General features: G+C 36.1%; 1 protein-coding gene across 1 annotated transcript in view; it reads left to right on the forward strand.

The window, feature by feature from the left end:
- LRRK2 (leucine rich repeat kinase 2) overlaps positions 1 to 20,646 on the forward strand; it is a 204,874-nt gene that overhangs the window by 51,693 nt on the left and 132,535 nt on the right. The window contains exons 14-19 of the mRNA XM_020973685.2: positions 2,698 to 2,810; positions 8,859 to 9,003; positions 9,442 to 9,581; positions 10,196 to 10,327; positions 10,409 to 10,579; positions 18,516 to 18,774. Of these exons, the coding sequence (XP_020829344.1) occupies positions 2,698 to 2,810; positions 8,859 to 9,003; positions 9,442 to 9,581; positions 10,196 to 10,327; positions 10,409 to 10,579; positions 18,516 to 18,774 (960 nt within the window). The remainder of the gene's footprint in view (positions 1 to 2,697; positions 2,811 to 8,858; positions 9,004 to 9,441; positions 9,582 to 10,195; positions 10,328 to 10,408; positions 10,580 to 18,515; positions 18,775 to 20,646) is intronic.

The raw sequence follows: 20,646 nt of genomic DNA on the forward strand, positions 1-20,646 counted from the left end.
TCATTCCATTGTAGTCACCTTTTGTATGTTTACAGACACATGTATAAACATGGAAACATTTAATATTGATATTATGCATGACTGAGTACTACAGTCTGAATTACTAATCTCAACTAGGCAATGAAGAACTATACAGGGCCCTTTTATTTGTCTGTCATGCTCTCTATAGCAGCTTTTGTAAACTTTTCCTCTCTTCAAAAACCTCTCATTATACTTCCAGCCTTTTCTCTTTCAGAAGATGTAAAGTTTACTACTTTATTAAGAAAATTAAAGGCTTCCCTTTTGTTTTCTGTATCTTCTCCATGTCTCAAAACTTCTGTCCTTATACCTTCTTTACTCTTTAATCTCAGAGCATGAGATGACTTCCTCCTTTCTAAAATTAACTCCTCCACTTACGCCTTTGATTCTCCTCCCTTTTGTCTCCTCTAGTAGTTTGTTGTATTGGCTCTTTCCTTTTATTTATTTACTTATTTATTTACTTATCTATCTATCTATCTATCTATCTATCTATCTATCTATCTATCTATCTATCTTGGTTTTGCTTTTTTGCTAGGCAGTGGGGTTAAGTCACTTGCCCAGGGTCACACAGCTAGTAAGTATCAAGCATCTGAGACCAGATTTGAACTCAGGTCATCCTCACTCCAGGGCCAGTATTCTATCCATTGCACCACCTAGCTGCCTCTATTTTTTTTAATTTTTTCTATTCAGTCTCTTTCTCTATTCTTTACTTCACCTTGTTTACAAACATGCTCTTTTCTATCCTATAATAACTTTGTCTTGATTTGCTATCTACATAAATGTGTCCTCCTATTTCTCTTTACTTCTTCACCACCAAATCTGATACTAGACTTCTAGAGTGTCACCTATAATTTGCTTCCTCCATTTCCTCACCACATACACCTCAACGCCCTGTAGTCTGGCAGTGATCTTTTTTAAGTTTTTATTTTTGTTGTATTTTCTGTATCGTTTGGTGCTTTTGATTACCCCTTCATAATACTCTTTCCTCTCTTTTCTGCTGTGATGGCTCTGCTCTCCTGGTTATCCTCCTACCTTGACTATTACTCCTCCATAACCTATGAAGATTTATATTCTTGATTCTTAAGGTTTTATCTTTCCACTTTTATTTCACTTTCTCCACACATTTCATATACTTTAGCAGTTCCCTTTATGTATCTCTCAGATCTATATTGCCACTTCCAAACCTATCCTGGAGCCTCTAGTACCATATTTTCATCTGTTTGTTAAAATGTCCACCTGAATGCCTAACTGGGTTCTCCCACTTATCAGGTCCAAAATTCTGCTTGTAATCTCCCTTTAAACATCCCTGCCAAAATAAACATTTTCTTCTCCTGATCTGTATTAGGTTATGGTATAGAGCAGCTAGGTAGTATAGTGATAGAGTGTTTGACCTACAGCCAGGAAGACTCACTTTCCTGAATCAAATCTGGCTATGGACACTAGTTATATGACCCTGGGCAAGTCACTTAACCCTGTTTGCCTCAGTTTCCTCATCTGCAAAATGAGCTGGAGAGGGAAATAGCATACCACTGCAGTGTCTTTGCCAAGAAAACTCCAAATGGGGTCACAAAGAGTCAGACACCCCTGCAACAACTGAACAAAAAGCAATTATGATCTCAGATAAGGCAGAATCAAAAATAGGTGTAATTAAAAGAGTTAATCGGGGAAACTGCATTATTTGAGAGGAAGCTAGGTGGCACAATGGATAGAGTTCCAGGCCTAGAGTCAGTAACACAGTTCAGATCTGGCCTCAGAGACTAGCTGTGTGTCCCTGGGCAAGTCATTCAAATCTGTCTCGGTTTCCTCATTGGTCAAATGAGCTGGAGAAGGAAATGGCAAACGCTCCAGTGTCTTTGCCAAGAAAACCCCAAATGGGGTCACAAAGAGTCGGACACAACTGAACGACAACTACAGCTAGGAATTTAATGAAATATTTTTGAAATAATTATCTGTATATTTATTAAAAAAGAGAACTGTGATGAGTCAGTTTAGAAGATTATAGCATTTTCTATGAAATTTCTTAAGAGTACTCATTATGAAATTAATTAGATTAAAATGGGGATTTATTTATAAGGAATTATCAGCATACTCTTTGGTTCTCAAAATACCATCAGTTATCAGTGATTGTGTTATTTATTGCATATCTGACTTCTAATTTTTTTATGTTATTTGCACAATGCTATAATATTGCCAAATGTAGACTATCTTCTTTTTCTATAATTAAACTATATTACTATTATTTTCTTTGCCATGGCATCTGGTTTTATCTTTGTTACATACCACATCTTATATCTGGCCATCCCCTGTCTGTCAAACATGCATGACTGAATTTTCTCCTAAATAATGTAGTATTGGTTGAAGTCATTTTAGTTACTTAATCTTAGCCTACCATCTCCTTGAAAACAGACAAAAGAAGATCTTATTTTGTCAGATAATTCTTTTGTTTTAGTTATGTTTTTGCCCTCCATTTGTATTCACCAACTATGTACACAGACTGTTCAATCCATATTTTCTACTTTGTCATGTAGTATTAGATTATGAAAGCTCTTTACAAGTTTTCTTCTGAATGTCAAAAGGTAGAACAAATACCTTACAGTTTACTGAAGTAGACATAAACAGAAGCCTATTAAATTTTTGAATTTTCCCCAAAAAACTAGCAATTTGTTCCTTTGTGTTTAGAACCAAAGAAAGAACCTGAGGAAGATGCTTTATTAAATATAAATTTGAAAGTGGTTAAAAACCAATGCCTATTGAATGACATTCACAAACTGGTTCTGGATGCTTTAAATAAGGTATGTTTAGAAACTCGTTTTCCTTTTCTATAGTATCCCAACAGTAAATGTTACTAAAGTGTTCTTATTTATGTTCCCTCTAGAACTAAAAATTAATTTACTTTTATTCTTCTTACTAACATTAATAGCCAGAAGAAGTGGTGTTTTGTAATGCTGGCAAGGCTATTCGATTTTATTACCTGTCATTTACTCACAATCCTGTAGGAGATGCATAGTATAGTTGATAGAACAACCCTCCTGAGTTATTGAGGATTTCCATTCACGTCTTGACTCTGATGCACTTTAGCTCTGTGATCTCAAGCAAGTCACTGATTTCCAAGTGCCACCAGCAGCTCCCTAAGACTATAAGTTGCCAAATATTTGCTGATTAATAGGAGTTTCTGTACTAAGAATTCCTTATGCCGCAAAAAATATATATGTGTATAATCACTGGAGTAAAAAAGACAGTGGCTTTTCTTTATAATATCATTGTAATAATTGTTTTCCTAGTTCTACTTATTTCATTCAGTATCAGTTCACAGAGTTTTCTCTGAAAGTGTCCATTTCATAATTTCTTAAGGTACAATAATATTCTATTATATTGATGTACCACAATTTATTTAGCCATTTCCCAATGAGGAGGGGACCCCCTTACTTTCCAATTTTTGTTTGCTAGGAAACAAGATATTATAAATATTTTTGTACATATAAGTGATTTTCTTCTTTTTTTTGATCTCTTAGAGGTATTGGCCTAGTAATGGTCAAAGGGCAGACATAGTTCCAAATTACTTTCCAGAATGACTGGACCAGTTCACTGCTCTGCCAATGTTGACTCTGTTTTCAGTGATCTTCTGAAAGATGCTGGAGAATTAGAGAAAAAAAAATCCAGATTTAAAAAAAAGAAGAAAGAAAAGAAAAAGGGTTGAGCTTGCTCAGTCATCCTGATTTCAATTTTTGGCAAAATTCTGCAAAGTACCATGGGAATAGTTAGTATAATAAACTTCCAGAAAAGAAAGTGGTGATTACAGGGAAAAAAACCCAAAACCAGACAGACAAACAAAACCAAGAACATCAGGAACAGTTTATGCCAGACACACATTTTTTGACATAGTTATTAGACTGTTAGATCAGGGGAATGCCATATATATGATTTACTTAGATTTTAGAAAAGAATATGATAAAATTTCTCACAGTATTCTTGGGGAAAAGAAGAAGAGACATGGGCTAATTGATATTACAGTGAGTTGGATTAAGAACTGCTTGAATTTGTGGACCCATAAAATATTTATTAGGTTCTTTATTAGCCTGTAGAGTGCCACAGGAACTAGTGGCTTGTTCCTATATAGTTTAACAATTTTGTCAATTCCTTGAATAAAGAATAAAGCAAATTTGCAGATAATGCAAAGCTACGAGGGAGAGTTCATGTATTAGATGAAATTGAGATCCAAACATATCTCAAAAAGCTAGAATATTAGGCCATCAAGACTGTGAAAGCAGACCCAGGACCTGACTCACATGGCTTGCAACAAAACCTAATCCCATATTCTAGTTTTCCTTGCCCTGTTTCTTGTGTAGATGAACCCTTGCTCCAGGATACATAGGTTTGCTTGAGTCAATACAGACAGAGCTGCAGCAACCCTTTAGGAACAGAAGCCTGCTGGGGGTCCTGACCAGTGCCAGGGTAAGACAACCCCACAGCAATAATACTCCAAAGCTGTGAACTGCCAGGGCTCAGCTAGAGAAAGAGGAACTGTGGGAACAGAAGAGGACACTTGGAAAGAAAACCAGGTTAGGGGAGAAGGGGAGGGGGAAGGGAGAAGGATGGCTTTGCAGCACTCTACTAATTATAATTGAAAGAGCTTAGCATCCAGATAGAGCCAGTTCTGTTTGCCCAGAAAATCACTTGGGGCAGGCTGGTGAACCATGAATTAACCAGTGTGGGAGGGGGCTGAGCCATTTTGAGATCTATCCCCAAAGGAAATCACTGTCAGAGGAAAAAAAGTCAGAAAGTTATGAATAAAAGAGAATAAGAAAACACAAAAATAAGGAAATTACCAAAGCTCTCAGGGAAAAGAAAACTTAAAAATCTTAAATATAAGCTCAAGGAAAGCATGAACAACAGAAGGAAATATGATCTCTAGATCTGGTAAATGAGTTTAGGCTTTTGTGAATAAATACTGCAAAATAAAGAAAAATGATCTAATACTTGGTGATACTAAGCAACCACAATATGCTAATCCTGAGTGATTCAAAAGAGGAACGAGAATTGTGAGAGAGGCCTGCAGAGCAAAAGTGGGAGGCATAATAGAAAAACTGGTAAGTCTTACCAAAGTACGGGAGATTGGGTCAACACATTTTTAAACAGATAAGTGAAGGACAACCTAGAAGAAGAGAAGCAAAAAGCACAACACTAAAAGAGAATATACGCTCTCTATGTAAGCGAAGCATAATGACCTCAAAGACAGGATGTGTAGAGTCAACCTGAGGATTATAGATCTTCCAGAGGAACATGACAAGAGGCAAAACCTGAATACCATAATGCAAGGAATGATACAAGAGAACTGTTCAGAACTTCTAAACAGTGATAATGAAAAATGATTGAGAGAATTCATAGGTCTCCTCCAGAAAAAAAACCAAAACCAAGGTTGGAAAGTCCAAGATTGGTTAAACCTAACAATTTAATTCAGAAGCAAAAAGTTCCGTGGGCAATCAGGAGAAAGACCTTCAAATACAAAGGAAACAAAATTCAAATAACGCAATACTATTCTATACCCACCAGATAAAGCAGGAGGGAATGAAATAATGTGTTCCAAAGAGCAAGGGAGGTCAGGATGCAGCCCAAGTTAATTTTCATGCGAATAAGAGTTTATCCATTAATGAAAAAACATGTGCATTCAGTAATAAAGAGGCATTTGAAACATCCTTAGAAAGAAAACCAGCAGTGAAGAAAGAAATGCAGGAGGGATGAATAAATGTAACAGCCAAAGACAGTAGCAGCAACAGAATGACAGCAGAGATACCACTAAGAGGCTTCTTTCTAATGTACTCAAGGAGACAAGGATAAAGGTGTAAGTCTGATAGAAGTAGGAATGAGTTATTTCATGGACAGAACTTGGTGACAACCTACAGTTGAATCCATGTTTTCTGTGAGATCACACTACAGCTTTGTGGGGGGATGGAGGGTAGGGGATAGAGAGGAATGTGTGGTGTGCCCACGTCAAATTGAAGGCTAGCAAAGAGGGAAGGTGATCTCTGTAAATAAGAGAGGAGTCTGCAAAGGAATGAGAGAGTAGGAAGGGCTAAAGATTGGAAAGGGAAAGAAGAAAAGAAGGTGATCTTCCTTTGGTAATGAGAGAGGGAAATGAAATGCAGAAATACAAAATCAGAGATGTGTAGTTAGACAATACTTGCTATGACAAAAGACTTGAGTTAAAAAATCATATACTGACCATGTGCTACAGTAGATGTGTATGAGACTATATGAGACAACACTATGACATGGTTGTCATACTAATGCAGCTAATAAAATGAAAAAAACCCCCAAAAATACAGCTAATAAAAATTAAAAAGTAAAAAAAAAATTAACTATAATAGATTTATAGGATTTAGAGCTAGGAGGAAATAATGACCTTGAATTTTACACCTAGGGAATAGCTTTGTTGAGGTTGAGTCTGCTATCTGAAGGTCAACCCACTAGGTCACTAGGCATCTGTGAAGTAGAGAAAAGTCCTCAGGACTTGTGGGTCTTATGCTTCCACAGTGAAGGCAACAAGAATTATAACTTACGTTTTAGACCATCAATAAAGATTTCTTTAAATGTTACTTTAAATCCTTATGTCAGGGGTCAGCTAACTATGCATAGTCTGCTGCATATTTTTGTGCTGTCCAATGAGCTAAGAATGGTTTTTATGTTAAAAAGTTTTACTATATTTAAAAATGTAAAGACCATTCTTAGTTCAAGGGCAATAAGAAATAAAAGATGGGTTGGATTCATCCTTGGGCCATAGTTGGTTGACCCCTGCTTTAAATTAATAAATGAACTGATGTTTATTAATCATCAGTTCTAGGCACTGTACTAAGCCTTGGGAATATGAATATAAAGAATTAAATAATCCGTACTCACAATGAGCTTACATTCTAATGGAATAGACATCAAATATATGTTATATACAAACACATGTATATGTACATATATATACATAATGTGTATGTGTGTATTATGTATGTATACATATATAAAGTACTTAAAGTAAATTACTTCATCAGCAATGTGTAGGATATATATGTGTGTGTATATAAATATATGTGTGTGTATGTGTATATATATATATGTGTGTGTGTATATATATATATATATATATATATATATATATATATATATGTCACTAAAGAGAAAGAACTAATTGGGTGGTGAGGGGGGTGGGCCAGGAAAGATGTCATAATAAATTGTAGAAGAAGAAAGGGACATCATCACTTATTCATACTGAGTTTTCAGTCCACTAAAACCCTCAGATCTTTATTAAACATTTGAATTCTGAGTGTGTTAGACTATGGAGATAGGATGGTTGCTTTCTCTTTGGCATGTAATTTCTGTTTTGGAAAGGTTTGGGAAGTCATGGGGATCAGAAAAAATGCCTTGTCCTTCATGTTGCTCGTATAATATGGAAGATGGAGACCAATTATAATGACTAGCTGACTAGTCATTCTTCCCTCATGTACTTAGTTCTTTAATCCAGATGTAACATTTTGTATTTGTATGCAATTTGTATGTAAATTTCATCTTATTAGATATGACTCATGGACATAACTGGTCCCAGCATTTCTTCAGGCACAGTGGAGTGCTGCACAGCCAGTTCCCTCATCCCCATATTCCCACATGATTTCCTTTCCCGGTGTCCTGTCCTCTTCCCTATTTCTCTGGCTGGGCACTCGCAGTCAAGAGCTTTGCAGCTTTGATGTTGTAAAGTTGTCTTACTGGGTGCTAGATGTCTGCCAAGGCCCCCAGCAGGCTTCTGCTCCTGAAGGGCTGCTGTCTGTAGTGACCTGAGCAAGCTGGTGTGTTCTGGTGCTCCATGCCCATGGTTCTCCTACCCTGGAAAGAGGGCAGGGGAAATCGGAGTGTGGGGTTGAGTTTTGATGCAAGCCATGTGTCAGGTCCTTGGATCTGCTAGTATAGCCTTGTTACTGGTAATGTCGGAGAGGTGCTGAGTGAACTCAGGATAGGCATCAGTTAATGGTGTGTCTTTTTATTAAACATTTGAATTCTGAGTGTGTTAGACTATGGAGATAGGATGGTTGCTTTCTCTTTGGCATGTAATTTCTGTTTTGGAAAGGTTTGGGAAGTCATGGGGATCAGAAAAAATGCCTTGTCCTTCATGTTGCTCGTATAATATGGAAGATGGAGACCAATTATAATGAAATATAGTTCTAATAAATTTCCATGGACCCCAAGTTAACCCCTATTTTCGAGACACTATTGTGGTTTTCATCTGTCATTTGGCCTATGTGAATAATTTTATATTCTTAATTTGTGAAGCCTATGAACATGAGCATTCTTCCAGTGCTATAAAGACAAAGGGGTATCACGTTATAACATGAGACTTGTTTGTTTGCAGAGATTGATTTGATATAATTCTCTTTCCTAAGCATAGGAATTTAATGGATTGCTTTTTATCTCAAACAGGATGTTAACTTTGAAATTTTAGTATGATAAAAAATGTTCTGGTTACTTACTAATTTAAATATATTTTAAAGAATTAAGAAAAACCTAGAACTTCAAAGATAAATTTTAAATTTGAATATAAGGATAATAATGTATAACATTATGAAAGTAACAGGTCCTTTTAAGAAACTAAAATTGTAATGTTGTTAGTTAAAATACATATTTATTGAAATAATTCTTGGAATCTTGTATTAAATAAGTCAAGAATTGTGACTTTGAATATGTAGTTTTGATAATTTCTATATGTAAATATTCTTGGCATGAGAGGAAAGCTAAATCCTAGTTCTGAATGAACAGTCTTTTTTTATTTGCCTGTTAAAAATACTTTTTCTTATTTAAATTTTTAGTTTATTGGAAATCCTGGAATTCAAATATGTGGATTAAAAATAATTTCTTCTTTAGCAAATTGTTCTGGTGCCTTAGAAATGTTTTCTCAGCAAGGGGCCCTTGATTCCATACTTCATACACTACAGATGTATCCAGTTGACAGAGGTCAGTAGAAATTTTTTTTATTAAGTAGGTAAGATTTGGAATAACTTGGCATAGGCCAATCTTCTATCTGATCGTATTGTGCACTTTTAAAAAAGATTACTTTCTTTAAAAAAGAGCAAACACATAAATACACAAAATTGTTGGGGAAAGGTTAAACATTTACACCTACCTTCCTTCATTTCAGAGCTTATAGAATGATGGGTGTGGAATATTGCATATACAGCCAAGCGTGACTGATAGGTTCATTAGTTTTGCTGAAGTGTTTTTTTTTTCTTCTCTATTTTTAACTCTTTGCTGTAAGGTGGAGGAGGGGAGAGGAATACCTTAGGAGAAAATGATGCAAAAACAAAATGCAGCAATAAAAATAAGAAATATTTTAATTGCCTTCTTCTTGGTTTGAGAGCCATTATTATTATGTTCACTTTTTTCTTGTCCTAGTAATTCAGTGCCTTGGTTTAAGTCTAGTAGGATGTTTGATTACAAAAAAGAATTTGTGCACAGAAACTCAGGATCTGCTTGCAAACATTCTGGTTTCCAGCTTACAACGATTTAAGGATGTCATTGAAATACAGATAAGTGTATGTACATTTATTTTAAAGAGAATTTAAGAATGTGTATAATTTTCTTTTTATGGTAGCTATTTCAACTCCATTTGACCAGAGATGGACATCTCCTGAATACACATTTACAAAATCAGAATGTTTAGCATACTTCATCAGCATACTTATATATATTAGTATACTTCATCAAGGCAGAATTTGACATAAACATTTTTAAAGCAAGCACTTGGTATAATAATACAATTTGTATTAGTCTTTTAAAATAGTTTTGACTTTGTGGAACCTCTTGAAAGTGTCCCAAGGGTATTGAGGTGTCTCTGGACCACATTTGAGAACTGATCTAGTCCAATCCCCTCATTTTAGAAGTATGAAAAAAAAAGACCCAGAGAGATGATTTGCTAAGGTCACAGAATTTTACTGTTATACTTATTCTATTCTGTAATTTAAAGAAAGTAAAATATTATTAGATTGAACTTAAAATAGCATTAATTGGAATGTTCAGGTTTTGTGCAATAGTAGCTGTAATGTAATGTAATATCCCAAAATTTAAGTACATTTATCAGATTCTTTTTATTTTGTCCTTTTAGTCATTGGTTGTTTACTTCCTCTTTCTGTGTGTGTCATATTTTCAGGGATTTCAAACGACTTTGGCAATACTTGAATTATCACTTGGCTTTGCAAAGTTGCTGCTAAGTCATTATTCATATGACTCACTAATTTTCTATCAGATGTCCAGGTGTTTTACTGAACAAAGGGATCATCAGGTATACATTTCTTCCTACTTTTGTGTGAAGGGTCATGTATTTATCTGTTCCTCAGTTGCCCTTTCCTTTCTTTCTTTTTAGTTTCAGAATCTTTGTTGCAAATACTTTGCCAAAATAACTTGTGATGATGATGTTAAAAATGTACTACTGGGGAGAGCCTGTGAGCAAAACAATAGTGTTATGGCTGAATGCCTCCTGCTTTTGGGAGCTGATATTAATAAAGTGACTGGAAAAACTTCTTTAATCTGCCAGGTAAATATTCAAATGGATACAATTATTTTAAAATAAGAATAGAAGTGGTGAGGAGGGAGTACATTCCAGTTCTGGATGATTGCCAGTGCAAAAAGATATAAGAGTGCCATTTATGAAGAAGAGTAAGCAAGGAAAGTTTGCCTGGACTGTACTGTGCATGGATGGAAATGATAAGGAATAAGGCTGTAAAAGTAGGTTGGGCTAAGGTTACTAAAAGCTTCAAATGCCAAAAAAGAAGAGCTAATATTTGATCTTGGAGTTAGAAATTTATCATGCTCACACTTTAGGAAAATGACTTTGGTAGGAGTTGGAAGGATGAATTGGAGTGAGGAGAGATTGGAGGTAGGAAAATCAATTAGAGAACTATTGTAACAGTCTAAGCATGAGATGATGAGAGCCTGAGACAGGTGACAGTGAGTAGAGAGGGGTGAAAAGATGAGGCAGATATTGTTGTTGTTCATCCTTTGTTCTCGAAGAGGACCAATGACATCACAAGGATGATGTCTTGATTTGCTTGTGAAGTGGATGTGAATGAAGCAGAACAAAGCAAAGTCGTCAGCCTTAGTCTCTTCCCCAAAATCATCAAAGTCCAGTGGCATGACAACGGTCAAGACTGGTTGTGACCCAGTATGCACAGAAAATATACAGTGAAGAGTCGAAGGGGCTAAAAGGCAATGATTACGTGATCTTATTAAAGTGATAATTTATCTTTCTGGTAAAACACCTTCCAGCATCTAATCTTTATTGTAAGTGGTTTCTGTCAGTGACATTTGGAAAATCCCTCAAAGGGAATTTTCTCAAAGTAATGGAGGCCTTTCTATGATTCCTTTAATATTTATTATTAATGTATTATCTTTCTTCTACACAATATATTATGCTAATATATTAATTGGCTAATAATATGTCAATATTATATAACAATAATAATAAACATGGTTATTTTAGTATTTCATGAAAAACATTACGAGGCTGTCCGTCCTCCCCCTCAACTTCTCACTTCTTTCGCAGGCCATTATCACTTTCCTTATGTCATGGTCTTCTTCGAGAACAAAGAAGGACCAAGATCTATGGGCTTTTCTTGCTAACGGTACCCTTGCTAAACACAAGTGATCCCATTCATCCTGTCTTCTCCAGCAGATTTTCTTATCTGTCTTTATTCTTTTACTTATTTTCAATCTTCCTTTTTTTCTATCTACAAACACATCCATATCTCCTCCATCTTTTTTTAATAGTATTTTTTTTCCTAGTTACATGTCAAGACAATATTTAGCATTCATTTTTATAAGATTTTGAGCTCTACATTTTTTCCCCCACTTCCTGCCCTCCCTTCTCCCTAAAGTGGTAGGCAATTTGATATAGATTATGCATGAGCTATCAAGTAAAACCTATTTCCATGTTAGTCACAGTTGTGAAAGAAGAAACAGATCAAAAGGCAAAAAATCACAAGAAAGAACAAAATAAGTGAAAAGAGTTTACTTTGATCTGCATTCAGAGTCCATCAGTTCTTGATCTGGATGTGGATAGCATTTTCCTTAATGAGTCTTTTGTACTTGTCTTGGATCACTGTATTGCTCAGAAGAGCTGAGTCATTCATAATTGATCGTCACACAGTGTTGCTGATAAGTTGGACAGAGTTTTCCTAATTATGCTCATTTCACTTTGCATCAGTTTGTACAAGTCTTTCCAAATTTTTCTGTAATCTTCCTGTTCCTCTTTTTTTTTTCTTTTTTTCCCCTCATGTTATTGCACAGTGGTATTCCATCACATTCATAGTGAATGAATGAACATGAACATGAGCAGCTTGTTCAGCCATTTCCCAATTGATGGGCATCCCCTCAATTTCCAGTGTTTTGGCACCACAAAAAAGGGCTGCCATAAATATTTTTTGCACATGTAGGCCCTTTCCCCATTTTTATGATTTCTTCAGGATACAGATTGCTGGACCAAAGCATACACAGTGTTTGGTTGTCATTTGGGCATAGTTCCAGATTTCTCTCCAGAATGGTTGGATCAGTTCACAATTCCACCAACAGTGCAGTAGTGTCCCAATTTTCTCACATCCTCTCCAACACTTATCATTTTCCTTTTTTGTTATGTTAACCAATCTGATAGGTGTGAGATGGTAACTCAGAGTTGTTTTAATTTGCATTTCTCTAATCAATAGTGATTTAAAGCACTTTTTCGTATGCCTATTATAGATAGGCATATCTTTATCTGCATGTGAAAACTGCTTGTTCATATCCTATGAGCATTTATCAATTAGGGAATGGCTTGTATTCTTATAAATTTGACTCAATTCTCATATATTAAGAATTGAAGCCTATATCAGAGACCTTTGCTATAAAAATTGTTTCCCAGCTTTCTGTTTTCTTTCTAATCTTGGTTGCATTGTTTGTGTGAAAGCCTTTTATTTTAATATAATCAAAATTACCTGTTTTACATTTTATAATGCTCTCTGTCTCTTAATTGGTATCTCATGAAATATAACTCACTTAACTTCTCCTTTAAAAATTTAGATGCTATACTACTTGGTGAATATATGTTTAGTATTGATATTACTTCATTGTCTATGGTACATTTTAGCAAGATGTACTTTCCTTCCTTATCTCTTTTAATTAGGTATATTTTTTCTTTTGCTTTGTCTGAGATCAGGATTGCTACCCTGGGTTTTTTTATTTCAGCTACAGTATAATAGATTCAGCTCCAGTCCCTTACCTTTACTCTGTGTAAGTCTCTCTGCTTCAAGTGTGTTTCTTCTAGATAACATATTGTAGGATTCTGGTTTTTGATCTACTCTGCTATCCACTTCATTTTGTGGGAGAGTTCATCCCATTTACATTCACAGTGATGATTACTAAATGTATATTTCTCTCCATCCTATTTTTCCTCCTGTTTGTCCTCTCTCTTTTCACCCTTTCTCTCCTTGACAGTTTTTTGCTTCTGTCTGCTACCTCCCCAGGTCTGCCACATCTTTTGTCATGCCCCTCCCCCCTCCCTTTATTTAATATAGTCCTCTACTACTTTCCTGTAGAATAAGATAGATTTCTACATTCAGCTGATTGTGTGTATTATTCCCCTTTTGAGCCAATATGGATGAGAGTTAAGCAATACTCATCACCCACCCTCCTATCTTTCCCTCCACTGTAATAGGTTCTTTGCACCTCTTCATGTGAAATAATTTACCCCATTCTACCTCTCCCTTCTGTCTATATCCCTTGTACTCCTTTTTTCTCAACCTTTAATTATTTTATGTCATTCCTTCAAATTCACCTTATACCCATAAGTGGTATAATTTTTAAAAATTACAAGTATGTTCTTCACATGTAGGGATGTAAACAGTTCAGCTCCATTTAATATCTTATGTTTTCTTTTTCCTTTTTAGGCTTCTCTTGGGTCTTGATTTTGGAGATCAAATTTTTGTTCAGTTCTTAATCTTCTCCTTATAAAAGCTTGAAATCCTTCTGTTTCATCATGACCTCTGATCCTTTAATGTTGCACCTTCTAAGTCCTGTCTAATCCTGATTGCGTCTCCTCGATATTTTAATTGTTTCTTTCTGTTCACTTGCAGTATTTTTTTCCTTCACCTAATAGTTCTGAAATTTGGCTATATGTTCCTTGGAGTTTTTATTTTGGGTTCTCTTTCCTGAGGTGATTGGCGGATTCTTTCAGTGCCTATTTTGCCTTCTGGTTACAGGATATCAGGGTAGTTTCCTTGATAATTTCTTGAAAGATGCTGTCCAGGTCCTCCTTTTGATTTTGGCTTTCAGGTAGTCCGGTGATTCTAACATTGTCTTTCCTGGGTCTCTTTTCCAGGTCAGTTTTTTTTCCCCCTCATGAAATATTTTACATATTCTTCTTTTTTTTCTTCTTTTGAATTTGTTTGATTGATTCTTGATGACTCATAGAATCATTAGCTTTCACTTGCCAAACTCTGCTTTTTAAGGAATTGTTTTCCTCATTTAGCTTTTGTATTTCCTTTTCCATTTGGCCAATTGTACTTTTTAGGGAGTTGTTTTCTTCAGTGGATTTTTGTATCCCCTTTTCCTTTTCCAATTCTTCTTTTTAAGTAGTTGTTTTCTTTTTCCAAGCAGCTGACTCTTTTTTCCCCAATTCTTTTGCATCACCTTCATTTCTTTTCCCAATTTTTGTTTTACCTCTCATATGATTTTTAAACTTTTTTTCAAAGCTCTTCCATGAGTTCTTTCTGGGCTTGAGACCACTTCCTGTTTTTCTTTGGGGTTTTGCCCATAGATGTTTAGACATTTTTGTCCTCTTCTGAGTTTCTGTCTTGATCTTCCTTGTCACTGTAATAGCTTTCTATTGTCAGATTTCTTTTTTTTTGCTTTTTGTTTTGTTTGGTTTTGCTTATCTTTTTTGGCCTTTTCCCTTTCTTTTAAATTTGTACTTTGCTTCTTGGGTGGAAGGGGCTCTTTCTCACACTTATTGTGCCAGGGGCTGAAGGCCCTAGCTGTTTACCTGGTGCTGCACTGATGTTGCCCTGGGGCCCATAGGGGACCATCATGTCTGGTGCTACATTGAAAGGTTGGGGTGGGTGGTGGCTGGCAGTGCTGGAGGCTGTAGGGATCTGGCAGCTTACCTGGTACTGAGCTGAGATCATAGTGGTAGTGCTTGGTGTGTGCTATGGCCCTTAGGGAAGTATTTGTATTTCCCCTGGGGCTACACTAATGAGGTCTGGCCACTGGTGGCTGACTGTTTGCCTGGGCCTTCTCTGAACTACATGGTGATTCCCAGAGCTGGAGTCTGCCCATTCCTCTGGCTATGCTAAAGCATGTGGGGGGTCCTGATATTGAAGTTTGCCTACTCCACCACACTGGAGCACAGGATCTCCCAGTGATTTGCTGAATTGGGTCTTGATGGAATGCTTCCATTTGTCTTGGACTGCAATCTCTTTTCCCTGAGTGAGACAGACCTTTCTTGCCAATCTTCCATATTTCTTGGGCTAAAAGATTGTTTTACCCCATCTTTTTTCTGGTTCTGCTGTTCCAGGATTTGATTTGGGGCACAATTTTATGGTTGTTTGGAGGTGAATATGGAAGATTTACAATGATTTGCTTCTTACTTCTTCATCTTGGCTCCTATAATGGTCACATCTCTCCTTCATCTTAAAAGGAAAAAAACTCCTTCACTTATCTGTTCATATGGGCTAGCTATCTCATCCCTTTTGTGGCTAAACTTCTGAAAAAGATTGTCTACAGTTGAGTAAGGGGAAAGGCTTTCAATCTCATCACTCAGTTGAAATTGATCTTTTCTAAGGTACTGATGATTATAATTGCCTTTTCAAATTATTCCTCATCCCTCTTGACCTCTCCTTAACATTTGACCATATTAAATCTCCTCCTAGATACAGTCTCATTTCTAGGTTTTGTGAGACTGCTTTCTCTTTTACCTTCTCCTACCTATCTGCTCCTTCTCAACTGTCTTTCCTATGTCTTCTACATTGTCCTTCACTAATATTATATATATTTGCATTCCCTATCTGTTCTCTCTTTTGTCCCTTTGAGACTTTCCATCACAGATAATAAATTTTTCCTATTCTGCCCATTAGTTTTGCTTCGTAGCCCATAAATTCTTTCTTCATTCTTATATCTCTTTTGAACCACTTAGGAAAATGTGTTGTGGTTCCATGTTCTCCTCCTTCCACTGGGTCCTCTGTCTCATCAAGTGGCAGATCATATTCCCCTGTTTTGCAGTATTTATTCATAGATACTAGAACTCATTTAGTAGAACTAGAGGCCATATTTTCTTCTGTTGTTAATATTTTTCTTGTTGATTTATCTGCCTGTGTTCAAGGTCTTTGAAGTTTCTTCTCTCTGAGCTCTTTTTTAGTCTCAGTCTGCCCCTCCGAACCCCACCCCTGATTTTTCACTGATGTTAATTTCCTTTGGGGCTGGATCTCAAAGCATCTCAGACTCTTCCCAGGCTGGGCAATTTACAGTTCACCAGTCCAGTTCTCTACCTGGAATGACTTTTTGTTGTTGTTCAGTCATTTCAGTTGTGTCTGACTCTTCATGACCCCTTTTCGATTTTCTTGGTAAAGATACTGGAGTGGTTTGCTAATTCCTTTTTCAGTTCATTTTACAGATGAGGAAGCTGAAGCAAACAGGGTTAGGTGATGTGAAAACTAAACATTGATCCTGTATTTTATATTCTGTAATTGATTCTATTCTATTACTTTATTTTGCATTGTATGTAATAACCTATAAGCCTTTTTTTAAATTTCTGAATGAAGAAGCTCATGAGTTCAAAAGTTTGGTCTTCCTCTCTCATAGAAAAATGCTGAAGTTTATTCTTCCTCTCAATCACTTTTAAAAGTAATAATAATGAAAAGGCTGGGAGCTAGTATAAAAGGTTCAATACTCTCATAAAACACTGGGAATTGTTATCTCAGCAGCACCTGCAAATCACTTTATGCCAAGGAAATTTGTTATCCCTTATAATTTCATCTCCTGAGAAGTTCCACAACATTTGTACATTATCCTTGATAGCTGACCTGGTCCCATCTTTGCTTATCCTTGCCCTTTTAGTAGTGGTCTTATCTCATTCCCAGGCACCAGTGAGTCTGCTATCCCTGTTCCAGTATCAGTGACCTCAGGATGCAGCTGGCTCCCATAAATCTGTAAAGCATTTCTCTAAGACAAAGAGGGGTGTTCTTGGTTCCTGTGTGTGCAGACCCACTTTTCTTGGTGTAACCAATCATAAGTTCTCATCCACATGATATTGCCAACTCTATAACCAACTGTATTATTTCCTTATCTCCCGATTCTATTCTTTTTTTTTTTTTTGTGAGGCAGTTGGGCTTAAGTGACTTACCCAAAGTCACACAGTTAGTAAGTGTTATATTTCTGAGGCTGGATTTGAACTCAGGTCCTCTTGACTCCAGGGCCGGTGCTCTATCCACTGCACCACCTAGCTGCCCCACTGATTCTATTTTTTATTCTATGTTTATAAAAAGAAGATGCATCTTCACTTCAGGGTCTTTGGCTTACTGAGGAAGTCATTAAACCCATTTTGCCTGCTAATAAACTGTTATCATGCTTGGAGAAAATGTGCCTTAATCGACCTTTGTTATATTTTACTCATGACATTGTCTTGCTCGGGGTCACACAGGTAATAAGTGTCTGAGGCTAGATTTGAACTCAGGTTTTCCTGACTCCAAACTCAGCACTCTATCTACTGCACCACTTAGTTGTCCCTGGAATGACTTTTAAGTGGTTAGAACAGCCTCCATCTGGATGCAGTGCTCTTTTTCTCAGGCTTAGTAGAGTGCTTACTAACATACTCCTGCCCCCACATACTATGTCCTATCTTGCTCCCTCTAGGCATTTTAGAGAGATGCCAAACTGGTGCTATGTGGTTGTCCATACTGCCTGTGACAGAACTGCAGCCCTAGTGCTATGGAGGCAATTCTGTGCTTTGACGTGCTGGTGCTATAGTGTTGTCTCTCCAGGACTGGCAGTTCAGAGCTTTGTAGTGCTGATGCTATTGGATTGTGGCATTCAATCTTTATTCAGTTTTAAGCTTGAATAGTTTAAAAGAGCCTATATGTCATTTATACTACTGTATACTACCACTATGACATGTGGTAGTGCTCCTGCTTCATTCCTTATCTCTTTCAAAAATTGGGGAAATAATCTTGCCCGTGTTTCATATATTACACTCTAAGATTAATGGTGTATTAGGGGACAGGACTTGGATTCAAATCCCAAATTTGTCACTTATGAACCTTGGGCCTTTCATTTCCCCTTTCAGTTTCCTTAACTGTCATATGAAGGGAGTACATTAGATAACCTTACCTTTTCTTCCAGCTCTAAATCTATGAGCCTATGATCCTAAATAGGAGGGAAAACACAAGACTAGTTTAAAAAAACTACAGTTTGCTTAATATTCACGCTTTCTCTCTTTTTTCTTTGTCTAGGTTTGTGAAAAAGAAAGCAGTCCCAAATTAGTGGAACTCTTGTTAAATAATGGATCGAGGGAACAGGATATTCGTAAGGCATTGATGATCAGCATAAAGAAAAATAATAGTGAAATCATCAGTTTACTGTTAAGGAAGCTTGGCCTGGATCTTGCCAATAACAGCATTTGTCTTGGAGGGTTTTGTATTGGAAAAATTGAACCTTCATGGCTTAGTCCTTTATTTCCGGATAAAGTATCGAATTTAAGAAAACAAACAAGTAAGTTTCAGTAGGAACCCTTTAATTTGTTGAAGATAAGAGTGTTAATGATTTTTTTAAATTTTATTAATTTATTTTGATTTATCAACAATCACTTCCATATATTTGTTGAAGATGAGTCTTAATGATTTTTTAAAATTTTATTAATTTATTTTGGTTTAGCAACAATTACTTCCATATGCTTTTGAGTATGAAATTTTTCTCCCCCTCCTCCCCACCACCCTCCCCAAGACGGCTATACATTTACATTCCTATTAAACATATTTTCACATTAGTGAAGTTGTTAAGTAAAAATTTAAACCAATAGGAGGAACCATCAGAAAGAGGAAACAAAACTCAACAGAAGAGGAAAAAAATGATAGCAATTCAACTTCTATAGTTCTTTCTTTGGATGTGGATAACATTTTCCACCACAAGGCCTCTGGACATGTCTTAGATCTTTGTATTGCTGAGAAGGGGTAAGTTTATCAATATTATTCATCACACAACACGGCTCTTATTGTGTACAACGTTCTCTTGGTTCTGCTCACTTCACTCAGCATCAGACCATACAAGTCTTTCCAGGTTTTTCTTATAGCACAGTAGTATTCCTTTACATTCATATACCACAACTTGCTCAGCCATTCCACAATTGATGGGCATCCTCTCAATTTCCAATTCTTTGCCACCACAAAAAGAGCTGCTATGAATATTTTTGTACATGTGGGTCCTTTTCCCATTTGTATGATCTCTTTGGGATATAGCCCTAGAAGTGCTATTGCTAGGTGCAAGAGTTTGCACATTTTTATAGCCTTTTGGGCATGGTTCCAAATTGTTCTCCAAAATGGTTGGATCATTTCACAATCCACCAACAATGCATTAGTGTTCCAATTTTCCCACATCTTCTCCAACATTTATCATTTTCCTGTTTTGTCATGTTGGCCAATCTGATAGGTGTGATGTGGTACCTCAGAGTTGTTTTGATTTGCATTTCTCTAATCAATGATTTAGAGCATTTTTTCATATGACTATAGATGGCTTTAATCTTCATCTGAGAACTGTCTGTACATACCCTTTGACCATTTATCAATTGGAGAATGGCTTGTATTCTTATAAATTTGTCTTAATTCTCTATATTTTGAAATGCGGCCTTTATCAGGAGACTGGTTGTAAAAATTCTTTCCCAATTTTCTACCTTTCCTTCTAATCTTAGTTGCATTGGCTTTGTTTGTGCAAAAACTTTTCAATTTAATGTAATCAAAATTATCCATTTTGCTTTTTGTAATGTTCTCTATCTCCTGTTTGGTCATGAATTCTTCTGTTCTCCATAGATCTGATAGGTAATATTCCTCGTTTCCCCAGTTTGCTTATAGTATCAGCCTTTATGTCTAAATCATGAACCCATTTTGACTTTATTTTGGTATATGGTGTGAGATTTGGGTCTATGCCTAGTTTCTGCCATACTCTTTTCCAGTTTTCCCAGCAGTTTTTTTCAAAGAGTGGGTTCTTATCCCAGAAGCTGGGGTCTTTGGGTTTATCAAATAATGGATTACTATAGTCATTGACTACTGTGTCTTGCATATTTAACCTATTCCACTGATCCACACTCTATTTCTTAGCCAGTACCAAGCAGTTTTGATGATTGCTGCTTTATAATACAATTTAAGATCTGGAATTGCTAGGCCACCTTCCCTGCATTTCTTTTCATTAGTTCCTTTGATATTCTGGACCTTTTGTTATTCCAAATGAATCTTGTTATTTTTTTCTAACTCTATAAAATAATTTTTTGGTAGTTTGATTGGTATGGCACTGAATAAGTAAATTAGCTTAGGTAGGATTGTCATTTTTATTATATTAGCTCGGCCTACTCATGAGCAACTGATGTTTTTCCAA

The sequence above is a fragment of the Phascolarctos cinereus genome, unplaced genomic scaffold (genome assembly GCF_003287225.1).
Source record: "Phascolarctos cinereus isolate Bilbo 61053 unplaced genomic scaffold, phaCin_HiC Scaffold_1;HRSCAF=81, whole genome shotgun sequence".
Lineage (NCBI taxonomy): Eukaryota > Metazoa > Chordata > Mammalia > Diprotodontia > Phascolarctidae > Phascolarctos > Phascolarctos cinereus.